General features: G+C 38.2%; 2 protein-coding genes across 5 annotated transcripts in view; one reads left to right on the forward strand and one right to left on the reverse strand.

Moving 5' to 3' along the window:
* The window catches only part of AK9 (adenylate kinase 9), a 60,703-nt gene extending 53,809 nt beyond the window's left edge, over positions 1 to 6,894 (reverse strand). Inside the window, exons 1-5 of the mRNA XM_068184225.1 lie at positions 6,752 to 6,894; positions 5,695 to 5,824; positions 3,196 to 3,259; positions 438 to 490; positions 254 to 353 (exon numbers count right to left, since the gene is read on the reverse strand). Of these exons, the coding sequence (XP_068040326.1) occupies positions 254 to 353; positions 438 to 490; positions 3,196 to 3,259; positions 5,695 to 5,811 (334 nt within the window). The 5' untranslated portion in view covers positions 5,812 to 5,824; positions 6,752 to 6,894. The remainder of the gene's footprint in view (positions 1 to 253; positions 354 to 437; positions 491 to 3,195; positions 3,260 to 5,694; positions 5,825 to 6,751) is intronic.
* A 476-nt stretch (positions 6,895 to 7,370) lies between these two features.
* FIG4 (FIG4 phosphoinositide 5-phosphatase) overlaps positions 7,371 to 26,545 on the forward strand; it is a 52,291-nt gene continuing 33,116 nt past the window's right edge. Inside the window, exons 1-7 of one of the 4 annotated variants that reach the window (XM_068184228.1) lie at positions 7,371 to 7,479; positions 7,511 to 7,582; positions 18,863 to 18,961; positions 19,176 to 19,299; positions 22,253 to 22,409; positions 23,637 to 23,687; positions 26,266 to 26,414. In XM_068184228.1, coding sequence (XP_068040329.1) covers positions 7,514 to 7,582; positions 18,863 to 18,961; positions 19,176 to 19,299; positions 22,253 to 22,409; positions 23,637 to 23,687; positions 26,266 to 26,414 — 649 coding nt within the window. In that variant the 5' untranslated portion in view covers positions 7,371 to 7,479; positions 7,511 to 7,513. Of the gene's footprint in view, positions 7,480 to 7,510; positions 7,583 to 11,847; positions 11,999 to 18,862; positions 18,962 to 19,175; positions 19,300 to 21,725; positions 21,930 to 22,252; positions 22,410 to 23,636; positions 23,688 to 26,265; positions 26,415 to 26,545 lie in introns of those variants that run through there. The other 3 variants (XM_068184230.1, XM_068184226.1, XM_068184227.1) reach the window with 3 other exon arrangements.

A 26,545-nucleotide genomic window follows, 5' to 3' on the forward strand; every position in this document is an offset into this window, starting at 1 on the left:
GTTTCTTCTGAACAGAAAATATTGTCAAATTAGTCATATCAACATTTTAAATTTTGGAAAAATTATTTTCTCAAAATCCACACAACACAGGACCAGTAAATTAATCCCTAAACACACTTTCAGTTTCTTGATATTCCATAACCTGAAGAGCATGAGAAAAAGCTAGAATTATATTTGAGCACCAATAGATGTAAAATGGACGTAAAATTACAGGTAGTACACCCTAAGAAGTTTAGGCTATAAATATACTTACCATAATGAGCAACTTCTGGTGACTCATCAATCATTTGCAGAATCATTTTTGTCACCAGTTCCTCAGGAATACTTTGACCTTGACACAGCAATTTTTGACACTAGGGTAAAATGCAAAACATAGTCTTTTATAGTAAGTGTTTGTTAAAAATGTGACAAAACTTATTAGAAGATTAGACCTTTACCTTAAGTCCATATCCTGTTCTTTTTTGAATATTCGTTTGAATTACTTCTGAAGCTAAGGAAGCATATCAAACATAAGAAAAATAATTAATACAAAATATTTTCTAAACTGACTTGTACCTGCAGATACATATGTACGTACACATACACACACAGGAGGATGAATGTGTGCTCCAAGCAACCATTCAAATCACTTTTGAATGAAAAGCAATTATATTTAGGGCCATTATTATACTTTGCCCATCCAGAACCTGGTGCCTTATGGCAAGGTGTTTATCCCTACAATTTAACCCTGTATATACTACACAGAAATACACAGCAGCTGTTTTGCAGGATTATCTGAGCTACTGATTTAAATTCAATCAGCATTACTGTCTTGTAATCCAGAGATGATTATTTGAGCTCAATCACTTTTTAAATTTAAAACCCAAGATTCAGAAGAACTGTTTAGACCAACAAAAGTGTCTACCTTAAGAAAAACGACATCCATTAAATTCAGAGACTGCCCTATGACTCTGTGGATAGTAACATCGTACTAGAATTGTGGCAAGCACATTTCTCTTTCTCAGTATTTTTCATAAAGGTACACAGAGAGAAACGAAAGAGATAACAATTTCTGTTTCTGCTCCTTGTTTTTCTCTTGTGGAATGTGTTTGGAGAATTGTTTACCTAGAGTGATCGCTTGGTTGGAACATGGTGGATTGTTTGGGCCTGATGGCCAATCACCCACCTGTGTCTGGACTCTGGCGAACAGGGTCACGAGTTGTTAGTAGTTAGTAGTTAGATATGATAGAGAAAGTAGCATGTAGTTTTTTGTATCCTCTTTTATATAGTATATTAATGTATTATAGCATAATTATAATGAAGAAATCATTCAGCCTTCTGAACTAAGTCAGACATCATCATTCTTCCCATTGGGTTCGCCAACATCTACAACACAGAATGACTCTGGAAGTCTTTCACACTTCTGTATGAATTAAATAATCAGATATTTTATAAAAGTTTTCAAGAATGACTCTTAAGCTACATTTATATTACTAAAAAAACAGGCCAGGGAAAGGTCCTGAAGCCAGGTGATCCATGCCTATACAGCCCTAATATTTCTTCTCAAAACACAGTTGCTATTTTCCAACTGTCCCTGCTAGAAATGATGACTGTTGCACATCCTACCTTTCATACTATGGATAAGTGTTTGGGAGAACAATATTTGCCATGAGCCAAAACTGAGACAGTGAATGTACTAATTAACAACTGAATAGGCAACTGAAATTCAGCAATCTGTGTGCACCCTGGCCCTGTTTTACTTATGAGTATTGACCTATTCATTGGATAAATTAATAGAAAGTATTGTGTCATTAAAAAGTTTGCAAACACCTTCCTTATTCAATAGTTTTCTGTCTTGGATTATTTTTAACTCAGCACAGGACAGATGTTGATACACAGGAGCAATTTCAGCAGAGGACATTAAAACCATCAGAAGAATTAACAGCCTAAGAGAGGCCAAAAGGACTGACCTTGTCCAGCCTGGAGGAAACCAGACAGCTCTTACTGCTATCTAAAACTACTTATTGGGGGTCACAAAGACACACACATGGTCACCTCAGAAGTGTAGTTAGGACAAGAGGCAACAGACACAAATAGGAACATGAGAAATTCAAATGGGCGAATTGGGAAGCAATTTTTCATCAAGAAGGCAGTGAAACATTGCGAAGTGTTTCTCTGAGAGGAGGTGGAGTTTCCATCCTTGGAGATATTCCAGATTGAACTGAGCCCTCTCTAGTTGACCCTGCTTTGAGAGGAATGTTGGACTCAGTCACTTTTGGAGGTCCTTTCTGAATGAAATTTTTCATGTTTATGTATGCTGAATTTTTTTGTTTCTTCCTTTTTTGATGTAGAAAATTTAAAAAAATTACTAGCATAAGTAACAGTAAGTGTGTACACACATATGTGCATTCACTAGCTAAAAGAAGATTAAAAGAAATATCATGAACAAAATAAGAAAGGAGTAGTTCCCTGAATTAGAAATAAGGCTTAAAACCACAGTAACTAAGATTTAGATTGGTTGCTAAGAAAAGCTTTCTAATGGCAGATCGTTACAGAGATAGACTGCCTAGAAATTTTTAAAACTAATTTGATGAATATTTGTCAGTACTGATTTAAATACATTCAAACAGAGCAGACTGGCTTAAGAACATTACTGAAGTCCCTTCTGATTTTGGCCTGATGTATGTTTTGGACCAGGTATTAATTTTTTCTCTTGTTATACAATACTATGATATAAAAATTCTATATATATCTAAGTCAAAAAGCACTTTACTAAAAGTGATTTTTACCATGTTACAGTTCTAAGTCTTTAAAAGAAGTAAAGGAATTTCATTTGATAAATAACTCTGTTTCCTGGAATACATCCACTTGTATTAGACACAGCACAAACAGAAAGGAAAGACCCTCCTACTTTTTCATGGTCTGCACTCTTTGGAGTTGAATGTGAAACAAAAGGGTCACATGAACCCCCTTACAGGATTGGGAATAGAACTTATGATTAAAAAAAAAACCCACAGTGATTTTTCTAAGCCTTTCAATAATTAAAAAGACCATGATGAGTAATTTTATTTCTGGTAAAATGCTAACTTGGTCCTTATCATAAGTGTTTGCTGCAATCAGAAATGTGGCCTTTGAATTACAGGGAACGGTGAGGGTATTCTAAACCAAAAGTTATTGTGAAGCCAAAGCAATGCCTCAAATAGAGCATGTGTTTACCTTCTATGAAAATGCAGTTCCATCTCTGTGCTAGTTTGCTAGCTAATGTTTTCTTTCCAGAACCCTTAAAATGAAAATTAAACTTTTAAAAGAAAAACAGACAGAACAAAACCAAATACATAGCAAAACGAAGAACATATTTTCACATGATAAAAACAATGAAAATCTACCATTGGGATTAGGGCCTCTGAGTTATGCATTGGTCAAACACAAAACACTCTTTTTAATACCATCCTCTACTTCATATTGCCTAGCATTGCTAATATGCTGCTACTTGCAGCTAATTATCTCCAAAGTCATTATACTGAGTTTATTTCTGAGTAACTGTATCTAAAACTCGGCTATGATTTGGCCACAAATTCCTATGAGAAACTCCTTAGGACTAAAATTTATTATCTTCAGCCTCAAAGCAAATTATGACGCAAACCTACTCAACCCTTTCTGAGTAGGATACATCAAGATAATATTTTTTTACTAAAACCACAAATGCTTAGAAACTGCCCTTGTTAGTCCACAAATCTGGTTAGATACTGACAAAATCTTTATTATTTACATGAATCCAGAGGAAAACCAACATAACTGAGAGCTATAAGGCTTCCAAGAATGATAAACTGAATGGGATTTTGCAAAACTCACCATCTTCCACCCTGAGGATTGTGCCCTTCTTTTAGAAGGGCATATATGAAGACCTGTTTTGACTTTTTTTTTGTCCTTGATAAATTTTGTGATAGAAAATAGCAAAACTCAACAAATAAACTACATTCCCACTTAAGAGTGTATCAACAAACACTCCAGTCTACTCATACTTTACATCTTACAGGTGTGATCGGAATAGATGTATTTGGCTTTGCTTTAATGGCAGTATGTTTTTAATTTAAAATATGTATCTTAAATAGGATAGGTACTCTGCATATCAGTCAGATATATAAAAGTTAATACCATGAAAATAAACTATTTCATTCCCTGCTTTCCTTTTTTGGTAAGGTCTGTACAATTTCAGTAGCTTTTATATTGATGTTAATCATCTACTGAAGGCAATGGTTGAGAATATGAGATTTTTTTTGTACTGTCTTCCAATGAGCATTTTATGGTGGTTTGGTCTATAAAACATGAAGTCACCTTTTTCATGTAAGGTTAAAATTTTGATGTTCATTTAAAACTAGATGAGTCAGTTCACTGTAGTTTTCTGTTGAGCTGAGTGCACTCTTACAAAAGCATATACTCATAAGACATGTTATAAGGCAAACTTGTACCAAAAAAAAAAAAAAAACTCCCTTTAGCAAACTGAGGCAATAATTCAAAGCCACATTTGGGGGAAAAAAAAGAAGTCTGAAAAGTTTAGGTTTACAAAACATCAACTTTTCCCAAGTTAAGGAGGCCACAAATTAGTTGAGAAAACGACAGACCTTGAATTATAGTTAAAATGTAGTTATCTAGATATATAGATAACAGATTCTGTTATCAGAACACCTTGGTGGATTCTGAATGTTTCCAAATATATAGGGAAGAATTTTGTCAAAGTTTTAATATTAGGATCTGTAATATCTCATTGCATGTCTGTAAGTCAGTACATTAACCTGAAGGTCCTTTTACACCAATTTATGTCAAGTTTATTAAAAACTAAAATATTTTAATAGCATTTTTCTGGTTTTGGCTGGGGTAGAGTTCACTTTCTTCACAGTACCTAGTGTGGTGCTGTATTTTGGATTTGTGCTGAAAAAAAGGGTTGATAAAACAGAAGTGTTTCTGTTACTGCCGAGCAGGGCTTACACAGAGCAAAGGCCTTTCCTGCTTTCCATACTGCCACACTGGTGGGGAAAATGAGGGTGGATGGAAGCTGGGAGGAAACACAGCTGGGACAGCTGACTCTGACTGACACACAAGAATATTCCAAAGCACATGGTGACAAGTCCAGCATACAAAGCTGAGGAAGAGAAGGAAAAGAAAGTATTTTTGAAGTGATAACATTTGTCCTCCCAAGTCACCATGAAGCATGATGGAGCCCTGGTTCCTGGGGATGGCTGAATGCCTGCCCATAGGAAGTGGTGAATGAATTCCTTGTTCTGCTTTGCTCATGTGCACGGCTTTTGTCAACTCCTGCATTTTGTCCCTTTTACCCTTCTGATCCTCTGCCCCACCCTACCAGGGCGAGTAAGTGAGCAAAAGGCTGTGTGGGGTTTGCTTGCTGGCTGGGGTAAAACCACCACTAAAATAAGAACAATCAATTTTGCCAATGTCGAAAGAGAAGAAACATTTTGAGCAACGTGTAACTTTTAAGTACAGTAATAACATTTTTAATCACAATTGACTGAAGGCAAAAATTGGTCTCATTAAATGAGACCAGAAATTTAACCATCCTCTGCAGGATTTTGAAGAGTGGCAAAATCCAAAAAGCAGATGTTTGACCCTTTTGGTAGCACTGGTAAGCTAATGTTTTGAAAGGAAAAATAAAATTGTTAGCAGAATATCCGACAAAAATACGTCTATCAGATATCTTACTGGCTTTCCAAAAACAATTAAGCAAGTGGGCTTGGACAACAGAATAGATCTTTCAGCTTCATCTTCATCAAAGATGTCTGTAAAGGGCTGGGCTTGTTTTTCCTCTTGTGAAGGCATGTGTTTTCTAAGGCTAGAAGGAAAAAAAGAATTTGTTATAAAGTACAGTAGTTACATGTGCGTAAAATGACCTTAAAATGAAGTGAATTACAAGGTAAATGGATTTGTAAAAAAGAAAGCTTTTATAACAAGAAAAAGCATTTACAGAACACACACAATGCACCCATCAAAAGAGAGAAAATCCACTTATGAAAAACAAGCTGTTGATGACTTCTTCATGACTCTCATATTGCTTGTTGCTCTTGTTTAGTTGTTTTGTTGGTCTTCCCTTCCTGCTCCAAGTACCACACAATTGTGACTTCTCTCTGGTCCCTGAAATGGGCCAAGGGCCTGCCAAGACCTTTGCTTTTGTGCTTCAGACACAGAAGGGCCCTGTCATGGTCAATGGAACTACTCTCCGTGTCCACACAGGCAGGTACACGAATAAGACTCTGCGGAATTAAATCACAGCTCTTGATCTCTTCCACCATCCTCTTCAGAAATCCCAGCTCTTCCAGGAATGCAGGCAGTAGCAAGTCTAGAGCTGCACAACAAATTAAAACCTAAACAAATTTCCAATTAAGATAAGTTGGAGGAAAATTTGCATGGACCTCTCAAATAAAAATGGAGGCCAAAACACGAGGAGCTTGCTGAAGCTGGTTTCAAAAAGGCAAAACAAAACCTCACTGTCTTTAGAGGGCCACTTCAATGTCACAGCCCCAGCAAAGCCCACATACAACCATCCAACCCAGCACAGCCGCACACAACTCCCAGTCAGTTTTAAATTAAACTTAAAAATTCAACTAAAAAAACCTACTTCAGGATGAGAATCTGAACAACTTTGTCTTGAAACATCAAACTCGTATGTTCAGACACTCTTGCATTAAACATTTTAATATTAAAAAAAGAAAAAAGCCACGACATGCCAACCAACTCCCCACTGCCCCGACAGAAAACTCACCGGCTGAGCTTTATCTGCCGTTCCCAGCAGTCTCGCTCCCTCCCAAACCTTCACAAGGGCCGATTTCCTAATTCACAAAAACCACCACAACCAAAGCAAAGAATTAAACCAGTCACAGACACACAGACACACACAGACTCCCTTCTACGCACACCCAGGACGACGTCCCGGTGGCAGTCCCCCCCTCCCGGTGGGAGCCCCGTCGTGCGCGCCCCCGCAGCCGCCACCGCCCTGCGCGCCCCCGCTGCCCGGGCAACGGCCGCGCCCCGCCCCCTGCGGGAGGGAGAGGCAGAGGCCCCGCCCCACACAGGGGCGTGGCCGGTGCTGCGGAGCTGTTCCTGGTGCTGACCGTGCTGACCATGCTCATCCCGCGGGGAGCGGTTCCCGGCGGGAGCAGCGAGTGCGGATGAGCGCCGCCGCTGCCGCCGCTGCTGCCGCCGCCTCCTCGCCCGCCCCGGTGTCCCGCTGCCGCCGCTGCCGCCGCGTCCGGAGCCGCCGCGTCCGGAGCCGCCGTTGCCGGGAGGCCGCGCGTGACGCGGCTCCGTGACGCGGCTCCGTGACGCGGCTCCGTGACGCAGGCGCGCTTTCGCGGCCCCCCGCGGGCGGGCCTGCGCGTTGGCGCGCCGGCACTTCCGGGTTCCCTCGGTGCCGGCGGTGGTTCCCCTCTCAGACCCGGAGTGTTCCTCCCCCGGCTCCGGCTGTGCCCGGGGTGTTCCCGGGCAGCCCCCGCCGCTCTCGCCCCCGCCGCGCTCCGGGGCTGCCATGCCGGTGGCGGCCGCCGCTCCCCTGATCAGCTCCGTGCAGAAGCTGGTGCTGTACGAGACCAGGGCTGTAAGTAGCGTCCCCCCCGCCGCCGCCGCCGCCGGTCCCGGGGCTGCGGCTGCCGCACAGCGCGGGGGGGAGGTCCCGCTCCCTCCCACCCCGGCTCGGCCCTGCCCGGAGGTGCTGCCTCGGCTGGGTTCCAGCTTGTCAAAAACTACGCCTTACTTTTCTTTTGGTGTGTTGGGATCTAGTTCTTTTTAGTCACACTCTCAAAACATCCCAAGAACTGAGAAAAAGGAGGTTTTGAAAGTCTTGTTTTCACTGTGTCTTTGCCTCGTGACTTAAGCGGAGGAGTGGCCTCTGTCGGGCAGCTCAGCGCAGGGCCCGGCCGTGGGGCTGCTGCCACGGTTGGGCCCCGGCTCGTTCTGCCGTGTGGCTGCTGTCAGGAGACCTGCCAGGAGAACAGGGCTCCCCCGTGCCACGGGGAGTTAAAACTGGACAGCTGAACGTGTCCGGAATTAATATTTGAGTTAAGAATCGCTCAGTTGGTTACCACCTGCACCGACCTGTTTGCTGTTTATGGCACACTTCAGTCCTCGTTGTCTGAATGACTGGTGAAACAGTTTCCAGAGTTTTCATTCTGACCTCTGGAAGTCAGCTCTTGAAGATTTTCAGCATTCCTTATGTCCTGTTGCAGAAACTATAGGCACGAGTTGTTCACAGTATTTTTTTATCATGGGCAAAGTGGATTGGAGGTTGGAGTGGTAATTGCTGCTTTAGTCTTGTGATGAGCGCAGTGTGACTCAGAATCCAATTCTTGATGTAAATACCACTGTGTTTACCATTCCTCAGCTCCCAATCAAATTTCTGTGTGTTTCATAGTATGTTGGCTTTCTTCACTTGAGGTAGTTTTTGATAGGGTTAGATACCATGGCTTTAAATGCAACAGTTAGGTCTAGTTTCAAGATCAGATGTTACCTGTACTGATAACAGAAAAATAATTTATACACTGAAACCCCTTGGAAACTTCCCGAAATGTCACAGATGCAAGAATGATCTCAGTATAAATAAAATCTGACTTCCAGCTTTGCTTCTGTCAGAAGCTGTTTTGTGCTTTTTGTCATAATTCCTCACTGAACAGCCTATGAAACAGAGACAGATTAAAGTATGCAAAGTTATTTTTACAAGTAAATTTTAAAAATGAAGGTTACACTCCAGAAAGTCTTTCCAAGGTGTTACTTTTTACCTATGCCTAAGTGAATTTTGAAAGCTACCTTATTTATCTTTCTCCTTGTTGCCAGTAAAGGCTATTTTTTGTTCTATTTTTGGCTAAATTTTTGTTATACATGAGTAGGACACGAGGCAAATGTGATTTCTGAATCAGGTCCTGTATTACTCAGTTTAGTTGTTCTTGGCTCACAAGTCATGCTACTTCTCAGCTGAGATTTGGCTTCTAGTGACTGGCATGTGTGAATACCTGGCCTGCTTCTCTCTGTTGCTGAGAGACAACGTGTTGTGTGCAGGGCAAATATTGTGCTCTGGATTTCCATCAGCTGTCTGCCACTCTCTGGGCCTCTCCAGCTGATGCTTGATGCTGTTGTTTCCGGAGCTACAGTCTTTTACATCTGGCCAGTGGTAGCTGGCAGTCTCTGCCTGGATGGATGGGTTTGTTCATGCTGTGCTTTGTTCAGAATTCAGTGAGGGGCAGATCCAGCAGTCCTGATCGCTCCAGGAGGCAAGATGGTTTTCATCAGCTGTGAAATGCGATGGTTTGTGGATGAGCATGTGCTGTTTGAAATGTCTCAGCTGAGCAAGGGCATCTCAAAGCTGTTACTTCAGTCACTTCTTTTGAGTGATGAAAATGGAATTTTTTCCCTGAGTAAGGTTTTGTTCTTACTTTTAAAAAGTACAAATTGAAGCACTTCATGGTTTGATATTCAAATTCTAGTGATTTTTTTCAAAAGAAAAAATTCAGTAGGAATCATTTTGGTATGATTATTTGAAAAGACTTGCTGCACTTAATAAATGCATAGACTAAGGGATGTTAGAAGGGAATTCCAGAGAACACCAAGTCGAGCCCCCTGCTCAAAGCAGCTTCAACAAGCATATTGCTCAGGGTTGTGTGCAGCTGAGTTTTGAATACCTTCAAACGTACAGATTTTACAGCCTCTGCAGACCACTTGCAAGAGTTTGTCTCTCTTACCTACACTTTCCTGTTACATGGTTTTAGATAGCAGCAAGACGCTGCCAAAGTGTTCTGAAGGCTGAACAAACCTAAACCCAGTTCTCTCAGCCTCTACCAGCACATCACATGCTCTGTCATGTGGATCATCTGGAGAGCTCTCTGCTGGAATCACTCTGGTATATCAATGTCTATCTTGTACTGGGGAGCCCAAAATTGGACTTCTGGTTTGATCAGTCACTGTTACAGCTCATTCAGTGTCATGTTGTGCTGCTGACAAACTTCTCCCCAAGGTATCCTTCATGCTGTCTCCTTTGCATAAGATCTCACAATCATGCAGTTGCTAGCTGTGACAGTCACTTGTACAGCCTAAGCATCATCCAAAAATAAGAATGAACAGCTTTCTTCTGTTTCAGGTGCTCTTCTGATTTCCCTAAGGCCATAGACTTGCTAGATCCAGCATGTGGGATTTGGAGTTGTGTCAGATACAGGCTAACATGACAATGTATCCTAAGATTTCTGGTACAAAGAAGGGATTATTTAAGTTGTCAGAAGTGGGAGAAACAATGAAGTTTACACTGGTCATACAGCTTATTCCTTTTAAACCCTTCTGTGTTAAAGCAGGAAGAGATGAAATGGAAGAGGAAGTGAAAAAGAGGAAATGGTTTACAGAGGGTTTCTTTCTTTGGGTTTCTTATCAGATAAAAATACAATAGTATTATTGAAGTCAAAGAAGATAGGCTCTGGTACTGTTATTGGAGTCAAATGAGAGACTGCAAGAGGTGAGGAGAACTGAATTCACGGTGTCAATTGAATTAACAGAGAGCAAAATTCTATATTTTCTATTAATGTTTATATTTAAGTTAGTTGCTGAAACCTACCTTTTCAACTGATGCTTTAGGTCAATGCATGCCATGGAGATGTTAACTATATCTCCTGCTTGTCCTAGGAAGTTGAAAGCTTGTTTAGAAATAGTCAGAAAGATTAACTGAAGGTTTTATTCAGATCAATGCCAATTATCTTTCCTTTTATACAGATATTGATCACCGAAATGCACACCAGAGGGCACTAAAGATATTTGAGCACTATGACTAAAAAAAGATAAAGGATACTTTCCTCTGTTCAGGAGAAGATGGAACTCTGGTGTTTTCTCCAGATGAAGCCTACCTGAAAGCTGTAGGTTAATTCACTGGAAATTACCATTCCCTTGAGGCTATGTGACATTGAACAAGACAATTTTTATTGTCTCTATAAAGTCATATTACTTGCCTATCTTTCAGGATATTATGAGGCTTAATTAATAGTATCTTATTCTAATCAGGTCCTTATACAGTCTTCATCTCCACAATATCCAAATGACTTGCACAAGCTTATTAAGTGAAGTGACTGGCATAATTACCTGTAGATATTTCTGCCCTTTATTCACCAGAGAAAACTGGGCATTTGTTTTATTTTAAATGTTGTTTATTCTAATAATAACAGTGTAAAGATTTTTATATTAAAATCTCAAAGGGTTGCATATTTAATGTTGAAGTTAATCTGTGATCAATTTGGAGAAACTTCAATATGAAATATGATTTTACAGAAAAGGCTATACAATTTTTACTGAATTATGAAGTGCACTGATTGATATAGATGGGTATCTGACACATTCAAAAAATGTATTGAAAGTAGTGAACAGCCTGCTGGGCAACCATTAGCTATCATAATTTTCTAGCTGGAAGTGGCTATGAAATGTGGTCTCTCTGGAACAGTTTCATTAGCGGAAGACAGCTCCTTTCAGCTGACTCTCCTATTCCCTGTGTATTGGCGTTCTGGGAGTGATGGCGATATGGCGGAACAGAGCATGGAATTAGGACAAGAGGAGGAGTTTTGTGCAACTCAAGAAAACACTCTTAACTGTCTTGCCATACTGCTGGATATATGGCTATAAAATACAGAAACTTGATCTGCTGGTGTATGTGGGCTCTGAGAGCATTTATGAACAGGGCAGATAGCTGGTGGCATAGCGGAGATAAGAACACCACAGGTTTTGAAGGATATGTGCTATTCAGGCAGAACAAATCTAAAGTTCAAAAGTGGATGCACCCACTTGATGTGAAAGATGTACCTACAAATGTCTGCCTCAGTTCTGGCAACATGGGTTTTATTTCTTTTGATCTGTGTTGATCTGTCCTGGGTGTCATTATATGATCACTAGAGCAACAGGAGAGAGATACACATACAGATTTGATTTTGGTATGAATCCACCTTTCTGGATGGGAGGCTTTTGGATAAATGATCACAAATTGGTGTATTTAAAGGTAATGATTCTATGGGGGGAAAAGTATTTATTGTAATGTAACAAAGGGTGAATAAAAAATAGGCATTTTCTATTAAAAATTTTTATTATTAAAACTGAGTTTGTTATGGCCCTAAAAACTAAATAAATACTATTCTCTGTTTAAAGTAGAAATTTACTTTGAGTATGAATGTACTGAACAAGGGGTGAAAAGAAAGTGAGTAACAAGAATAAGGTTACGAAAAAGGGATCAATCAGTGTTGAGGTAAAAATAAATATACTAAACAGTGAAATGACTCTGAATATTTTCAAGTCACTCAAGTCAAGGGTAGTGCTGTGACTGGAATATAACAAATGGAATATTTAATCCATTCTGAAGTCCTGCATGTAGGAAAGTAATTGCAAATTCTGGCAAATGACATAAAACACAGTCTAGACTTAAGAAGATGCTGTCAGATTAACCTGGTTGTATTGCATATTTTAATCTAAAAATTAGATGGCCTTATGTATTTAAATCAAATCTTCTATTGAGATGCAGTGCCACAAGAAAAATCTCTGTTATGGAAGGAAAAAGCTTAGTAGAGAAATTAGTAGATAAATTAGTGTGGAGTGAATGAGGAATTACCTGATAGGGATGATTTTTTTCAAGTAATGTTTTCAGGACTGATGTATTTAAGCATTTTCGTTAATGTTACTAGCTCAAAATGGGGACCAGCTCTGATTAGTCTTTTAAGGTATTGTAAATAATTAGGATAATCAGAGCACAATAAAGCAAGAAATGATGATGATCCTCAGGAGTAGATAAATAATCTGAAGTATAATGGTGTACTATAAAAGTTCATGCACCTTACAACAGATTACACATGAATGAAAGTTTACTGAGAGTTTATCAATTCAGAAGCAGCAGAGGAGAAGGAAGATCTGGGTGTTTTATCTGAAGGAGTGGGAGGGTTGAGCTGCTGATCCAGCTGGCGGCCAGTCACCAGTGGTGTCCCACAGGGGTCTGTGCTGGGACCAGTTCTATTTAATATTTTTATAGATGACATGGATGAGGGCATCGAGTCCTTCATTAGTAAATTTGCAGACAGCACTAAACTGGGAGCTTGTGTTGATCTTTTGGAAGGAGGGAGGGCTCTGCAGAGAGACTTCCATCGTTGGATGGATGGGCAGAGTCCAACAGCATAAAGTTTAATAAGTCTAAGTGCCGAGTTCTACATTTTGGCCACAAAAATCCCCTACAGCATTACAAGCTGGGGACAGTGTGGCTGAACAGTGTTCAGGTGGAAAGGGACCTGGGGGTGCTGGTCGACAGCTGGTTGAATATGAGCCAGCAATGTGCCTTGGTGGCCAAGAAGGCCAACGGCATCCTGGCCTGCATTAGGAATTGTGTGACCAGCAGCATTCTTCCCGTACTCAGCGCTGGTGAGACCGCATCTTGAGTGCTGTGTCCAGTTCTGGGCCCCTCAGTTTAGAAAAGATGTTGAGATGCTTGAGCACATCCAGAGGAGGGCAACAATGCTGGTGAGGGGCTTGGAACACAAGCCCTGTGAGGAACGTTTGAAGGAGCTGGGGTTGTTTAGCCTGGTGAAGAGGAGACTTAGAGGTGACCTTATTGCTCTCTACAACTTCCTGAAGGGAGGTTGTAGACAGGTGGGGGTCGGTCTCTTCCACTGGGCAGCAACTGACAGAACAAAAGGACACAGTCTCAAGATGCGTCAGGGAAGGTACAGGTTGGATATTAGGAAAAAAATTTCACTGAAAGAATATGTACTGGAATTGTCTTCCCAGGGAGGTGGTCGAATTACCATCCCTGGATGTGTTTAAAAAAAGACTGGACATGGCACTTGGTGCTATAGTTTAGTTGAGGTGTTAAGGCATAGGTTGGACTTGATGATCTTAGAGGTCTCTTCCAACCTCATTCTGTGATCCTGTGAAGGGACAGGAAGACTTCTTTAGTCTATTGAAATGACTGCTGAAAAGGCATCCAGTTACTTATTTTTCTGAAAGCATTCCAGCAGAATAGATGCTAAAGAGCAGATAAGTATTTGGCTAAAGAAAAATGTATAGATAGATAGTTAATAGATTTAGCTGAGAATTTGAAGGGAGAATCTGGAGGAATCCTTCAATGGAGTAGCAAGAAAAAAGTCCTGTGTTGGACCAAAAAGCTTTGGTTGCCTTGGGACAAAAGGGATTCGCGGAATTCTGTGGCTTGTAAGATGCAGAATGGGTACACATTCCTACATGCCCAGGGAGTGGTGCTTGGCAGCATATGTTCTTAAAATTTCTCATGTTGAAGGAGCTTCTTTTGAAGAGTTTCAACAGATTATGGGAATCAGACAGCTTTGCTTTTCCAGGTACCTCTCTTTGCGCCTTACCATGTCTTCCTTTCTTCGTGTCATTCTGCCAGTTTCTATGAGAGATGAAAGACACTTCCAGAATTACTCTAGGTCCTGTAGAAAGAAGGAGCAGAGTGGAGTTTTTACACTGAGGTGTAATTATACTATGATTCTATTTTAATTGTCAGTAAATTACATACCTTCTCCCTAGGTCAAGTCTCTTTTGCCTCTAATAGTAAGTGTTATGAAATCCTTCTGTCCTGACCCATCACCTTTTCCGTCTTATTTTCTGTGCCTGTCCTGTTGAGGAGAGGGAGTGAGAGAGCAGCTGGGTAGGGATCTGGAAGATGGCCATGGTGAACCTGCTTCTTCTGGGGCTTTGTGTTTTTAGACACATCTATAGTCTCAACAGCTGTCATTTGCAGCTTTTTGTCTAAGATCATAAGTGTTTTCTTAATGCTATTTGAAGATTTAAAAATTGGCTATATTAGTGCACTGCCTATTTTTCAACTTGTAGTGTATTTTTGCACGCTTTTTTCCCTGCTGATTAAGCTCTTTGTAGTTTTTTAACTGAGGATTGAAAAAGTTTTTTGCTATGCTAGCATTTCTTGATCATAATTAGTCTATACAAAGAAGCAAATGATAGTTATAGACTCAGAGTTCTAAGGAGCAATCTTAAAGAAAAAAAAAGGGGAAAAAAAGTAAGCTGAATGCTTGATTTCAGAACTGTTATCCTGCATTAAAAAACAACAAACTTCAGTAAGTCTTTATTTTGTTTCTACTCCTTTTAGAAGAAGTTGTTTTGCTTGCTTTGGCTTAATCAAAAGATTGATAAAAGATGGTGCAAAGCCTTTCAATTAGATTGCTTTGGTTAAAACTCAGTCCCAGGTGGAAATGACTAATGCTGTTCCTATCTTGTGGTTGCTTAGTGATAATTGTGCAATAAATTAAGCTTCAGTCCAGCTCTTGTAACTGCCTGGTGTGTTGCCATAGTTGGTAAAGTGTGCTTGTTAACAAATTTCAGCAAAGGCCAGGGACACAGTAAACCTGGAAGCAGCACGGGTCACCTCAGTTGTGGTTGGAAGGCTCTGGCCAGAGCAGGATGAGGGAGCTGACAGTTTCTCCTGCCGTTTGGTTCTCTGGAAAATGTACTTTGTTGGTCAAGGTTGCCTGTTTATCTAAATGCACTGGCTGTGCTATGGAGTGGAATTGTTTGAGACACTTGGGAAATGCTTCAAATTATTCAGTTCAACTTAGTAATAAACATAATGAAGTAATAAGGATAAATACTCCCAGAAAGGTTTCTGTAGCTTTTGTTCTTTTCTTATTGTAACGATATCTGTTAATCAAAATAGTTGTAAACACTACAGCACATTTTAGCTTTGATTAATTTTACAATTATATTACAGACATAGAAATTTATTTGCTGTTACATGTTCAGTGTTGTGTTGATTTGGTATTTTTCTTTATGATTTCCTAGTATTCCTGTGATGGGAAATATAATTGCAGCACATGTCACTGATATGGTTTTATTTGTGCTCCATGATATCCAGTAAGACAGACTTATTTATTCATTAGATGTGTAAATTAGGTAGCAGAAACAGTTAATGCTGAAGTGTCTTTTTTATGTATTTTTTTTTGCATCATTAGTTTTCATACAATCTTTGTTTTTTCTTTCAGATCTTGAAGGTTGAATATGAGTGGGCATATCTGGCTGTTTTTCAAATAATTCTGGGGTTGTTAGCCTGTCCTGAAAACTTCCTAAGCAGAGGTCTAATTTTGAGTTCCTAGTTTTGAGCAGTAACCCAAATTCAAAAGTTTTTGCAGATGTTTTCTTTATTATTTCCACAAGAATATCTTCTGGCATGCAGTGGGTAACATATCCATTTGCTAAATAGATATTTCTCATTGCATGCCTTACTTTAAGTCCGTTGATGCTCAGGTTTGATGCTGCTCTCAAGTGACCTTCCTTAATACATCACACATTCTGGCTCTCCAGCTTAAACCCTGTAAATTAGTCTTTAAATTACTTCAGAGAGCCTGTAAGTACCATTCATTATAGTGGTTGCTTCCGTGGTCTGCAGGTACAATTACTCCTCATCTAATCTAACACTGCTGCTGCTGCTGTTTTAAGCAGCAGCAGCAGCACCTAATGCTGGCCCTGTAGCTGTGCTCAGCCCTATCTTGCAGCTGCCAAGGTGATGTGAGTTATGCATTCCTCATAGCACTTCTTTATGTTTTATTGGTTAATTAAAATGATAATGGAGAACTATGCAGCTGAATTTCCTTAGAAATAGCATTTGCAACTCTATATCCATCTCTTTCTCCCCCTCCCTGTGTGTTGTGTGTGTTCCAATTTTAAATGTCCTCTATGGTCCAAAATGTCATTAGGACAAGCATCTTAGAGTTTTGATCTTCTATTTTTATTCAGTATTATTGTGGATATTCTCAGTTCAGTCAGAGAGAAAAAGAGAAGGTTTTCTAACCAGGTGAGAGCCTGGGAGACAGTTGGGAAAGAATGTAAATAATTCTCTAATCTATCTTGTTGTTCACATTGTTGATAGATATGTTCTGCCGCTGTGCGTCATTCACTGCACACCAGTGGTGTGAGTTGTTTTTACTCTTAAGACCAATGAAATTAGTCCGCATGATGTTCCCTATAAATAGAGCGGTGCATTTGAAATAAAGGGAATCCATTCTCTAGCCTTTGATTTGGAGTCATTTTCGTTCCCGTCCTGCTCTACAGCGACATATTATTTGTTGGTAACCATAGGTGTCACTTTGGGAAGAAATTGCACTCATTTAGTGAGCTGGACATAGTGGGACATCACTGTACTGCACTGCAGTGTTATGGAATACTTAAAATTGTTTACCTTTAATTAACTAACAGTTTTCTACAAATAAAGAAGCTGCACTCTTGAAGTGCATACTAACTTATCATCTGAGTATTACAAATGAATATATTTCCCTCTGCCCATTCACCTTTGCTGCAAAAGAAAAAGATGGTATAATGGCATGGTCAAAGCAAGTGTCTGTCTTGGTGGTTTGGTGTTTCTAGCTGATGGTGGGTTATGCCAGCAGAAGAGCTGTACCATTTGGTGCCATGCACTGGCCTTGTAATTTCCCTCCTGGGAAGCAAGAGCTTGGCTTGGGATCCCCTGCAGAGGCTGCTCTGAGGAGGCCAGACTGGGGAGCCTGGGCTTTGCACTGCAGCACATCACTGCTCAAAAAAACCCTGTAGGAAATGCTTTCCTGTGCCAAAGTGCTGCCTCAAAGGCTTCAGTGAGGGAGTGTTGTGATGGCATATGAAGGGCCTTTTTACTGTCATTTGGGAGTAAACAGCAAAAGTTACCCCTTAGTTACCACAGTAATGTCAGTGTACAAGGTGGAGTCAGAAGTTGGTGGTATTTCCTTTTATGGCTTTTAAAGTTAAGTATTTTTTCCCTGTTTAGAGCTTACTGAATATCTATATGCTTTTGTGTATTCAAGGAAGCAGAAGAGGTCTTTAAGTTATTTTTTCACCTTAAATATTTTGAGAGTAAAGATGTTTCGTAACATCTAATTGGTATAAATTATGAAATTGGGAGGTTTGTATGAATATGATTATTGATTTATTTTCCCACATCTTAAATCCACGTGACTCTTAGAGTTAAGAGCTGACTGTGTAGATTCACATGAATTTGCCATGCTTTCCTACTAGGTTGAGCATTATTAATGAGATCTGCCTTGCTGTGATAGCACCACACTGATTAAATGAATTAGAAAAAATGAGAGCTACTTTTAGCAAGTCAGTCCTGCAACCTCTGCTTATTGTTAATTCCTCTAAATGTAGAAATTAATTTCTAGTTTGATCTCCTTACATAAAAAATGGACATACTATATGTTTATCTGTGGTCATTCTTTCATATTTTAAATGTGAAATAAAGCTATTTTTTTTTAAACAGTATTATTGTTAACCAGAATATTTTAGTTTTGTGGAAGAACATTGTTGAGAAGACTATCATAGCAAATATAGAAAAAAATTAGAAGAAAACTTGCAGTACTGAAGTACTTACAATTTTGCAGTGTTTGGTATGGATCAGGAAAGACTAGTTGACAGAAATAGCATAGTAGTACAATATAGCAACAGAAGTTTTAGATCATGAAAAGTTAAAAACTCATATATAAGCTTCTGCTAAATTTTACAGAACAAGTGAAAACACAGTAATGGCTGGGGCATGGTGTGGTTGGATTTGGTGCAAGTTAAAGTTTATATTCTCTAAACAGGTTTTAACTTTTGATTTTAATTTTTTTTTCCGCCTTGTAAAAAGGAGAGAAAGAGGTCTTTTAAGTTGTAGAGGTTGATTGTATACAAATATACCTCTTAAGATACTGGTGTGTAAAACAATTAATTAACAGTACATATGGAATATTGCATATTTGATGTTAGTAGGAATGGATCTAGTCTAAGCAATATGTAAATGGCATTGCTGATGTCTTAAGTTACACTGGGTTTTGTTGTTTTATCTTGTATAATATTCTGACTTTTTTCTTGGTTTTCTTTTGTGTAGCGGTATTTTCTAGTTGGAAGTAATCCTGCAGAAACCAAATACCGTGTTTTGAAAATAGATCGCACTGAACCAAAGGATTTGGTTATAATTGATGATAAGGTAAGTGCCTCTGTATTTAGTTGCTGGGCTTTTTTTCCCAGTTGTTTCAAATAATACTGTTACTTGTTGGTAGCACTGAAATGGGAAACAAAGAATGTAGAGCAGGCCTTTGGTTTCTTGTATATTTCACAGATTAAGCAAATTCTGCTGTTCTCTGACATGAAATAACATTTAGGTACCAAAACAGTAACTTCTGTGACTTTTTCTTTTAAAGCATGTTTATACACAACAAGAGGTGAGGGAACTTCTTGGTCGTTTAGACCTGGGAAACAGAACAAAGATGGGGCAGAAGGGCCCTTCTGGGTTATCTCGAGCTGTCTCTGCTTTTGGTATAGTTGGTAAGTGTTTTGTTTGATTTTATAAAATCTTTCGTTTTCCTGGGAGGTGAGGCTTATTGTGTCATGTTGTGTATCTTTCTGTCTCCCCCGATTTTATTTATTTATAAAACTAAAGAAGATTTCAAAATTTGTCGTGCTCAAAGATAAGTAAGTTTCTGTGTATTTTTTGAAAACAAGTGGTCAGCACAGGAGTGGAAGTTGTGCTGTAACCAGTCTTTTCTTTGTCACTAAGGGACAGATCTAGGAAATAGCCAAACTCTAGAAACTTGGCTGAAGATCATACAAAACTCAGCTGATCTTAGAATACAAATCATGTGGAACCTGGCTTCTGAATTCCAGAGCTCACAGAGTAGTTTTTAAAAAGAAAATGAAAGTCAACATTCTTTATCACACACTATTCAGAAAGATAACTTTTCAGTTTGGTTAACTTTTTGCAATGACATATTTAAAGATCTCTTTTCATGTTTGAACAGGTATAACTGACTGGTTTGTCAGCTGAATTTTAAAATGCTGCTCAGCTGTCCATAATCCTCAAGCATTGCTTCAAGGATTTAATAACTTCAAACTTCATCTGAAAGTCACTACTTTCCTGCCTATTGTCTGATACTGAAGTCAGTGTATTGATGGCTGATGTCTCTAAAGTAAATGTTAATACGTGCTGTGACAGCTCTCAAGAATACTTAGTGGTTTATCAGAGTCAATATACATCTGGACATCTATAGGCAAAGCTGCAGAGAAAGGGGAGAATGCAATTATTTAAAGGATGCTCCTGAATTTAGCATAACAATCAAAATGTAATAAAATTCTATTCTAATCCAAAGTGGCAAATTAAACAGACTTTCTTCTTCATTCTTTTTGTCTGTAAAGCATTTTGGAACTTATCAATGCATCCAGCTTTTCAGAAATTCCTCAGATGATGTTTATGTTTCTTACTGACTTAAGAGTATTTATAATGTGGATAAACCTAAAGGAGCTTCTAACAGCCTTGCAGCATTAGGGTTTGGTTTGTTTTTTTTTTTTTTTTTTTTGCAGAAGCCATCAGTGCTCACTGTCTAAATATGTGATAAATATTTAGTTGGAAAGTGGTTGCAATCAGTTAAAATTTTGCATCCCGATTGTATGACTGTTTATACATACTGTTCATAACAAGAGAGTTTCTATTCTGTCACAAATGTCTTGGTTAACAGATATGGTATATGTATCTCTGGAGGACTCTTTAGCAGTAACAGACTCTCTATCAGATTATATACTTCCAAATTACACGATTCAGACCATATCTGTATAAACATGTAATTTGAAGGAATGCAGCTGGTCGTTTATTTCTGCCTCCTGGCTCAGGTGAGAAGAACGGGGCTATTTTTCCTAAAATTGTAAAGAACAGCTTTGTTCTGTCCTCTAGTTATTTCATTAACCAGATGCAGTACATTCAGTGCACTCAGAATGGAGGTGCTGATAGGCTGAGTTCTGGTTTACTGTGTGGTATTTAAAAGTGGAAATTGCTTTTAAAGAGAGGGAACCAGGCCAAGGAGAAAGGCTTGGTTCCTTATCAGACTTTGGTATAATGTTTGCTGAAATTCAAAGGACAGAGACTGTTCACATAAGTGATTTTAGTACCTGGAGGATACAGGAAGAACTGCGACTACTATTTAACAACTGAAATTCGATAGTCTGCTTCAAATGGAAGCTTTGTTTCTTATTGTCAGCAGGGCCTCCTGTCTTTGTGCAGGTGAGAGCATTTTTCCAAGGGGGGCTAATAAGGTGGAAGAAAAGATTGCAGTTCATTCGATCACGTTGCAGCCTCCAGCAGTGATGGGAAGGAAAGCGTGTGCTCTCCTCATCCTTCTTCTTTACTTTATACTGCAAAGCTAAACTAACTGAGTATAAATACAAGTAAAACTATGACTTGTAAGGGTCCATTTGTATCATCATCACCTCCCTCCCCACATTAATTTATTTGTTGATAGTGCAATAGTGTGCGAGTTTCAAGCTCCCAGCAACATATCAGAGCAGCTACCTCCAGTAGCTAATTAATGTAAGTTATTTCTTATTAAAACACATTACTGCTGTGCTATACTGTATTAGTAGCACATTTGACTTCAGAGGTGGTTATGTATTTCTGTTTTCCATTTGAATTTCTGCATATGTGTTGTATTTAAACGTTTGTTCCACTTTCCCCCAATCATATATAATAGAAGTATCCGTAGGAGGCACTCCATGAAGAAGCATGGCTATGCCCTACAGGGAATGAGGGTGGAGGTTTCAGAAGCCATCTTTTTGTAGGTAGTAAAACCAGACACTGCCTGTTCTATCTTCTTAGCCTTCTGTGTTTCAGCAGGGTCAAGTGTTGATATCTGAGAGAGGAAACAGGAAAAAAATGAGTACCTCTGATACTCTGAATGCCTGATTTGGGGGAGATGCTGCTGTAGTCAAGGAATTCAGTTCCCTGCTGTTAAAGAGAGAGAGAGAACAAAAGGTGTTGTTTTACCCACAACTCCTTTTGCTGTTCTGTGTCCCTCCCCAGCATAGAGTACATGAACCTGAAAAAAAATTGGAGTTTGGGATTCTTCCTTACCCTGGAAAATTAACCTTTAGTATCTGAAGTAAGTAGAGTATGCCTCACTCTGAACAATGTGAGTCCTATCAAAAACAAATACAAGTATGTTAAGTAGACAGAAACATAGTCCAAATTTTCAGTGTCCTAACTCTGCTACCTAGTATTAAAAATACCCACAGTGGGAGGGGAAATAAGTAAAAACCATGTATTTCATTGATTAATGGGAGTGAATTTTAAGACTCTGTATATATAATATGTATATATATATATGCATATAACATTCAGAACAAATAAACATTCTTTAAAGTCTTGAGACAATCCTGATACTGTTTTGCTAATTATGTTTTATCAAATAAACACAAATATGCCACTAAAAGCTTTGTAATGCTGTTTTAACAGGTTTTGTCAGGTTTTTAGAAGGCTATTACATTGTGTTAATAACAAAAAGAAGAAAAATGGCAGATATTGGTGGTCATGCAATATATAAAATAGAAGATACAAATATGATCTACATTCCAAATGACTCTGTAAGAGTCAGTCATCCTGATGAGGCCAGGTAAATAATGCTGGTAATTAGTGTGTACTTGTTAAATATTTTCTAACCAATGTTGAACTGCAACTGGAAACTTCAGTCATGGGTTTTTTGTATTAGTATGTCATTCAAGCCATTTTATCTTGTTGGTTGGGAAATAGACTACAAGTTCCATGGCATCTGGAGTCTGGACTTTCCTAGTCTTCTAGAGTCTATTGTTCACATCTCCATGTCACAGCTAAGTTTAGCAGATCTGCACCAAGAAGTGTAAAATATAAGTATTGTTCCTGCAAGGGCAAAGGAATTTGTTTGTACGATTTGGGGCACTGATCTTTATTTAGTAGCTCTTGCATGATGTTAATCTCACCTGAAGAGATGTTTGTGCCCTTCAAAAAGTGCTGAATAGATTATTAAATTATTCTGTGCTGTCAGAATCTTGTGAATGTTGCAGTTGTAAAGGGCAGTGAAAAGATTCACTGGTAAGTTTAACTGCTTCTTTTCAGGGACTTTTTTATGAAGAGAGAAGTTTGAGTCTTTATGTTTTATCAGGGTAGGGTAACTTTGCTTCTATGAAATAGGAGGTAACTGGTATCATTAAACTGCTTTTCAGTCTGTACTAAGTGTGAATAGTTAAAAAGTGATAATATATGATAAATTGATGTCAGGTAAAGAACCAAGCCAGTAGTAAATATTAAAAAAGCTTCCACTTTAAGGTGGGATTGATCATAGTCTCTCCTCTTAGTGTGCAGGAGACCATGTTATCTAACCTACACGTTTATGGTGTCAGCCACTGTATTATTCATGGACAATGTAATGATTTCTTCTGGGAATTTGCAAGGCTATGACAGATTTTACTAGATATTTCTTTTCTTGTTCATTTATTTGAGAGTAATGGAATTTTTTTTTCTTTTGTAGTATTTTTGAGAATTTTCTTTTTTAAGTCCTGAAAAATTTGATGTACATAAGTGGAAAATATAACCTCAACTTTACAACTGTGAAAAGAAACAGAGTATGTGTATGAGTAGACATTAGTTTTGTGGGGTTTTTTTAAAGAGTATTTGATTTATTTAATCCATATGTTGACATTCTAGTTTAATTACCTGTCAAAACAATTACAGTAAGATAGGAAAGGAACATAGGGCAACAATCAATATTTATGTGTAATTTCTTTTCTGTAATCCTCTGAATGACATCCTATAATCTGTCTTGTTAAAATAATAATTTTTCTTACAACTTGAATTATTTTGCTAGGTATCTGAGAATCTTTCAAAATGTGGACCTTTCTAGCAACTTCTATTTTAGGTAGGTGTTAGTTACTATTCCTTTAAAAAAATGTGCACTTACACTTGCTAGAAGATTATAGGTTTTGGTTTTGATACCCAAGACTTTTAGGTTGATATTCTGGACAAATAAAACACATAATCATGCTGCTTATCCATTTTTATCTGTGTATTTTGAACCTGCTTTCTACTTTAATCAATTGGCTAGGAATTTAGTCTCCATTAGGTTAAAAAATATAGAACTATTAATGGCATGGAAAAAAGTAGACACTGAAACTACTGTTTCCACTGACTGTTCAGCCTTGCCTGATTATGCGGAAGTTCTCTCTTTGGAAAAGTATAATGTTTCAGGGGGGTTGCTTGTGTTGTTATTTATTCTTTATTGATCTCATTTTCCATAAATAAAGCTTTGCCTTGACTCAGGTGCAAAGGTAGAGATAAAGGTCCTCATTTAAGATACACCCTGTGTGGGGTATGTCTTTCATAGGGCTTTCTAGGCATTGCAGTTCTCTTGTTTTTTGTTTCATGAATGCCATACCGAAGGCAAGTTTCTGTGTCCCAGCTACTATTAAGTGAGATTTTTGGGACAGCACAGAAATGGGAGAAATGTGATGGTAAACCTGGCAGTAGTAGAAGACCTGAAGATTAAAAAAAAAATTAAACAAAAATCCTCTTGCAAATACCAAAAGGTGTGTCAGTCTTGAAGACGAAAATTAAATTTCTTGGAAAAGGAAGGCTTTCACAGCTTGATCTGTGAAGATAAAACCTATCCAAGTTTTATGTGTATTTCATGCTTTGGCTTGTGAAAGACATTTTGCTGTGTAAAACATGAGTTTTTCTTCCATGCATTGTCTCCCAGCCCTAATTCTATACAACTTCCTCTCACTACCTCCTTTGCTTGGAGATGACAAATTTGTGCTGTTTCTGTGGTTTTACATAGACAGGAAAGGAGAAGATTCTTATGTGACTCTAACAAACACGTTTATCATAAAATGAATCATAGAATGGTTTGGGCTGGAAGGGACCTTAAAGATCATCCAGTTCCAGCCCTACTGCACTCACAATACAGAATTTCCTCCCAAATCTCTCCAGTTTTAGCTTAAAACCATTCATTCTTGTCTAATCATCATCTACCCATGTAAAAAGTTGCTCTCCCTCCTTTTTTATAAGCCCTCTCAAAATGTACTGGAAGGCCATAGGGAGGTCTTCCCAAAGACTTATTTTCTCCAAGCTGAAACTGTAGAATGAAGATAAACTACATATTTAAAATTTCTTGTACAGAAAAAAATAAGTGAATGACTTATACAAAAGTGTGTTTTTGGCACAAATCCTGTGTGGCATAAATGAAAACTTTCCTACTGGCAGATAATTACTGTTTATGTTTTATTTTTCATTAAAAGAATTTTTTCATAAAATATTTTTGTGCTCTATGTTTAAACTGCATATTTAGCCTGATTTCCAGTTTCAAAAGGAGAAACATAGGATGATACTAGTATTCTTTCTTGTTGTTTAGAATCTTTTTAATCTATCAGTTTAATTTAACTTGTTCTTGGCTGAAAGCATGACACATTTTTCTGCATGATTTTTATACAAATCCTAAAGAAAATTAGAACTCAATTATAAGAAAACATTTGGTCTAAGGGAAGAGTGGGGGAAACAGCCTGAACATGTCTCTTACTAGGATACTGTTTAAAGGTTCTGTTATATGCAAACAGAGCATGTTACAGATTTTTTTTTTCCCTAACAGATGGGTCAGGACATTATTATGGAAATATGTGGATGCATGGCTTACACTTTGTTATCATTAGTGATAAATCTAAATGTCTAATGTTTAAATAATTCTTTCGATTTTTAATGGGTATCTAGAACTTACGTGAGGACCAATAATCACTGATGCTGTTTTAGACTAAAATGGAAATATATGAGTATTTGTGATTTTAAGTGTAGTGTACCTTTGGTTTCTCCTTTGGAAGAAGCCTAGTAGCTTAAAAAATTTAGCCATTAGTATAGAGTGTTAGTAAAAGAGACATGAGGTGGAAAATTTGTAACTGTTATGGAACTAATTAAAAAAACCCTTTTCTTTATTCAGTAGCCAGTGCCTTAATATGCAACTGTGCTGCAGTCATAAATTTGGGGATGGATACCATTTTTGTACCAGTTTTTTTTAGACCAATTTTTTGGCTGTTTTGAGTTCAGGTAGCAGTTAGAAAGTAGCAGCACTTAAATCTCAGAAAAATGAGGTTGTCAATGTATATAGATCTTTCTGATGGAATAGCTTTTTTAAAACTTCTGGAATGCTTCTTGGGACATGGTGAATTAAGTTTCTTGATATGCTTTGTTTAAAAGATATGTGTCATTTTCAGTTAAAATAAGAATATAAACAGTTTTTCAGTCTTTGTAAACAGTTTCTGTGTTTGTAAATCTTTCTTTTGGAAATAATTTGTATCATTTGCCATTATAGAATCATAATCTGTGTTTCTTGTTTAGAAGTATTTTCTATAAAATAATACTGTGTTAAATATAAATACAGATGGAAACTAAGGGCTTTCAGAAAATTCCTCTGCATCTACAATTATTAATAAATGTTAACTGTCTATCAGTTACAGCTATGATCTATCTCACTCCCTTCAGTATAATCTTACTGTCCTGAGAATGCCACTTGAGATATTAAAAACTGAAACAACCCAGACCCGGCAAGAGAGTTTTGATATATTTGAAGATGAAGGACTTTCAACACAGGGAGGAAGTGGTAAGAAAACACATCTAATTAAACTGATGATGTTGGTCAGTAGTATCCTAACACTTGTGAGCTAATAAAAGATTTTTTGAAGTGCCAAATATATTTCAATGTGAACAATGCAATTTCTAGAGGTGTGTAGT

Source organism: Anomalospiza imberbis, chromosome 3 (genome assembly GCF_031753505.1).
Source record: "Anomalospiza imberbis isolate Cuckoo-Finch-1a 21T00152 chromosome 3, ASM3175350v1, whole genome shotgun sequence".
Lineage (NCBI taxonomy): Eukaryota > Metazoa > Chordata > Aves > Passeriformes > Viduidae > Anomalospiza > Anomalospiza imberbis.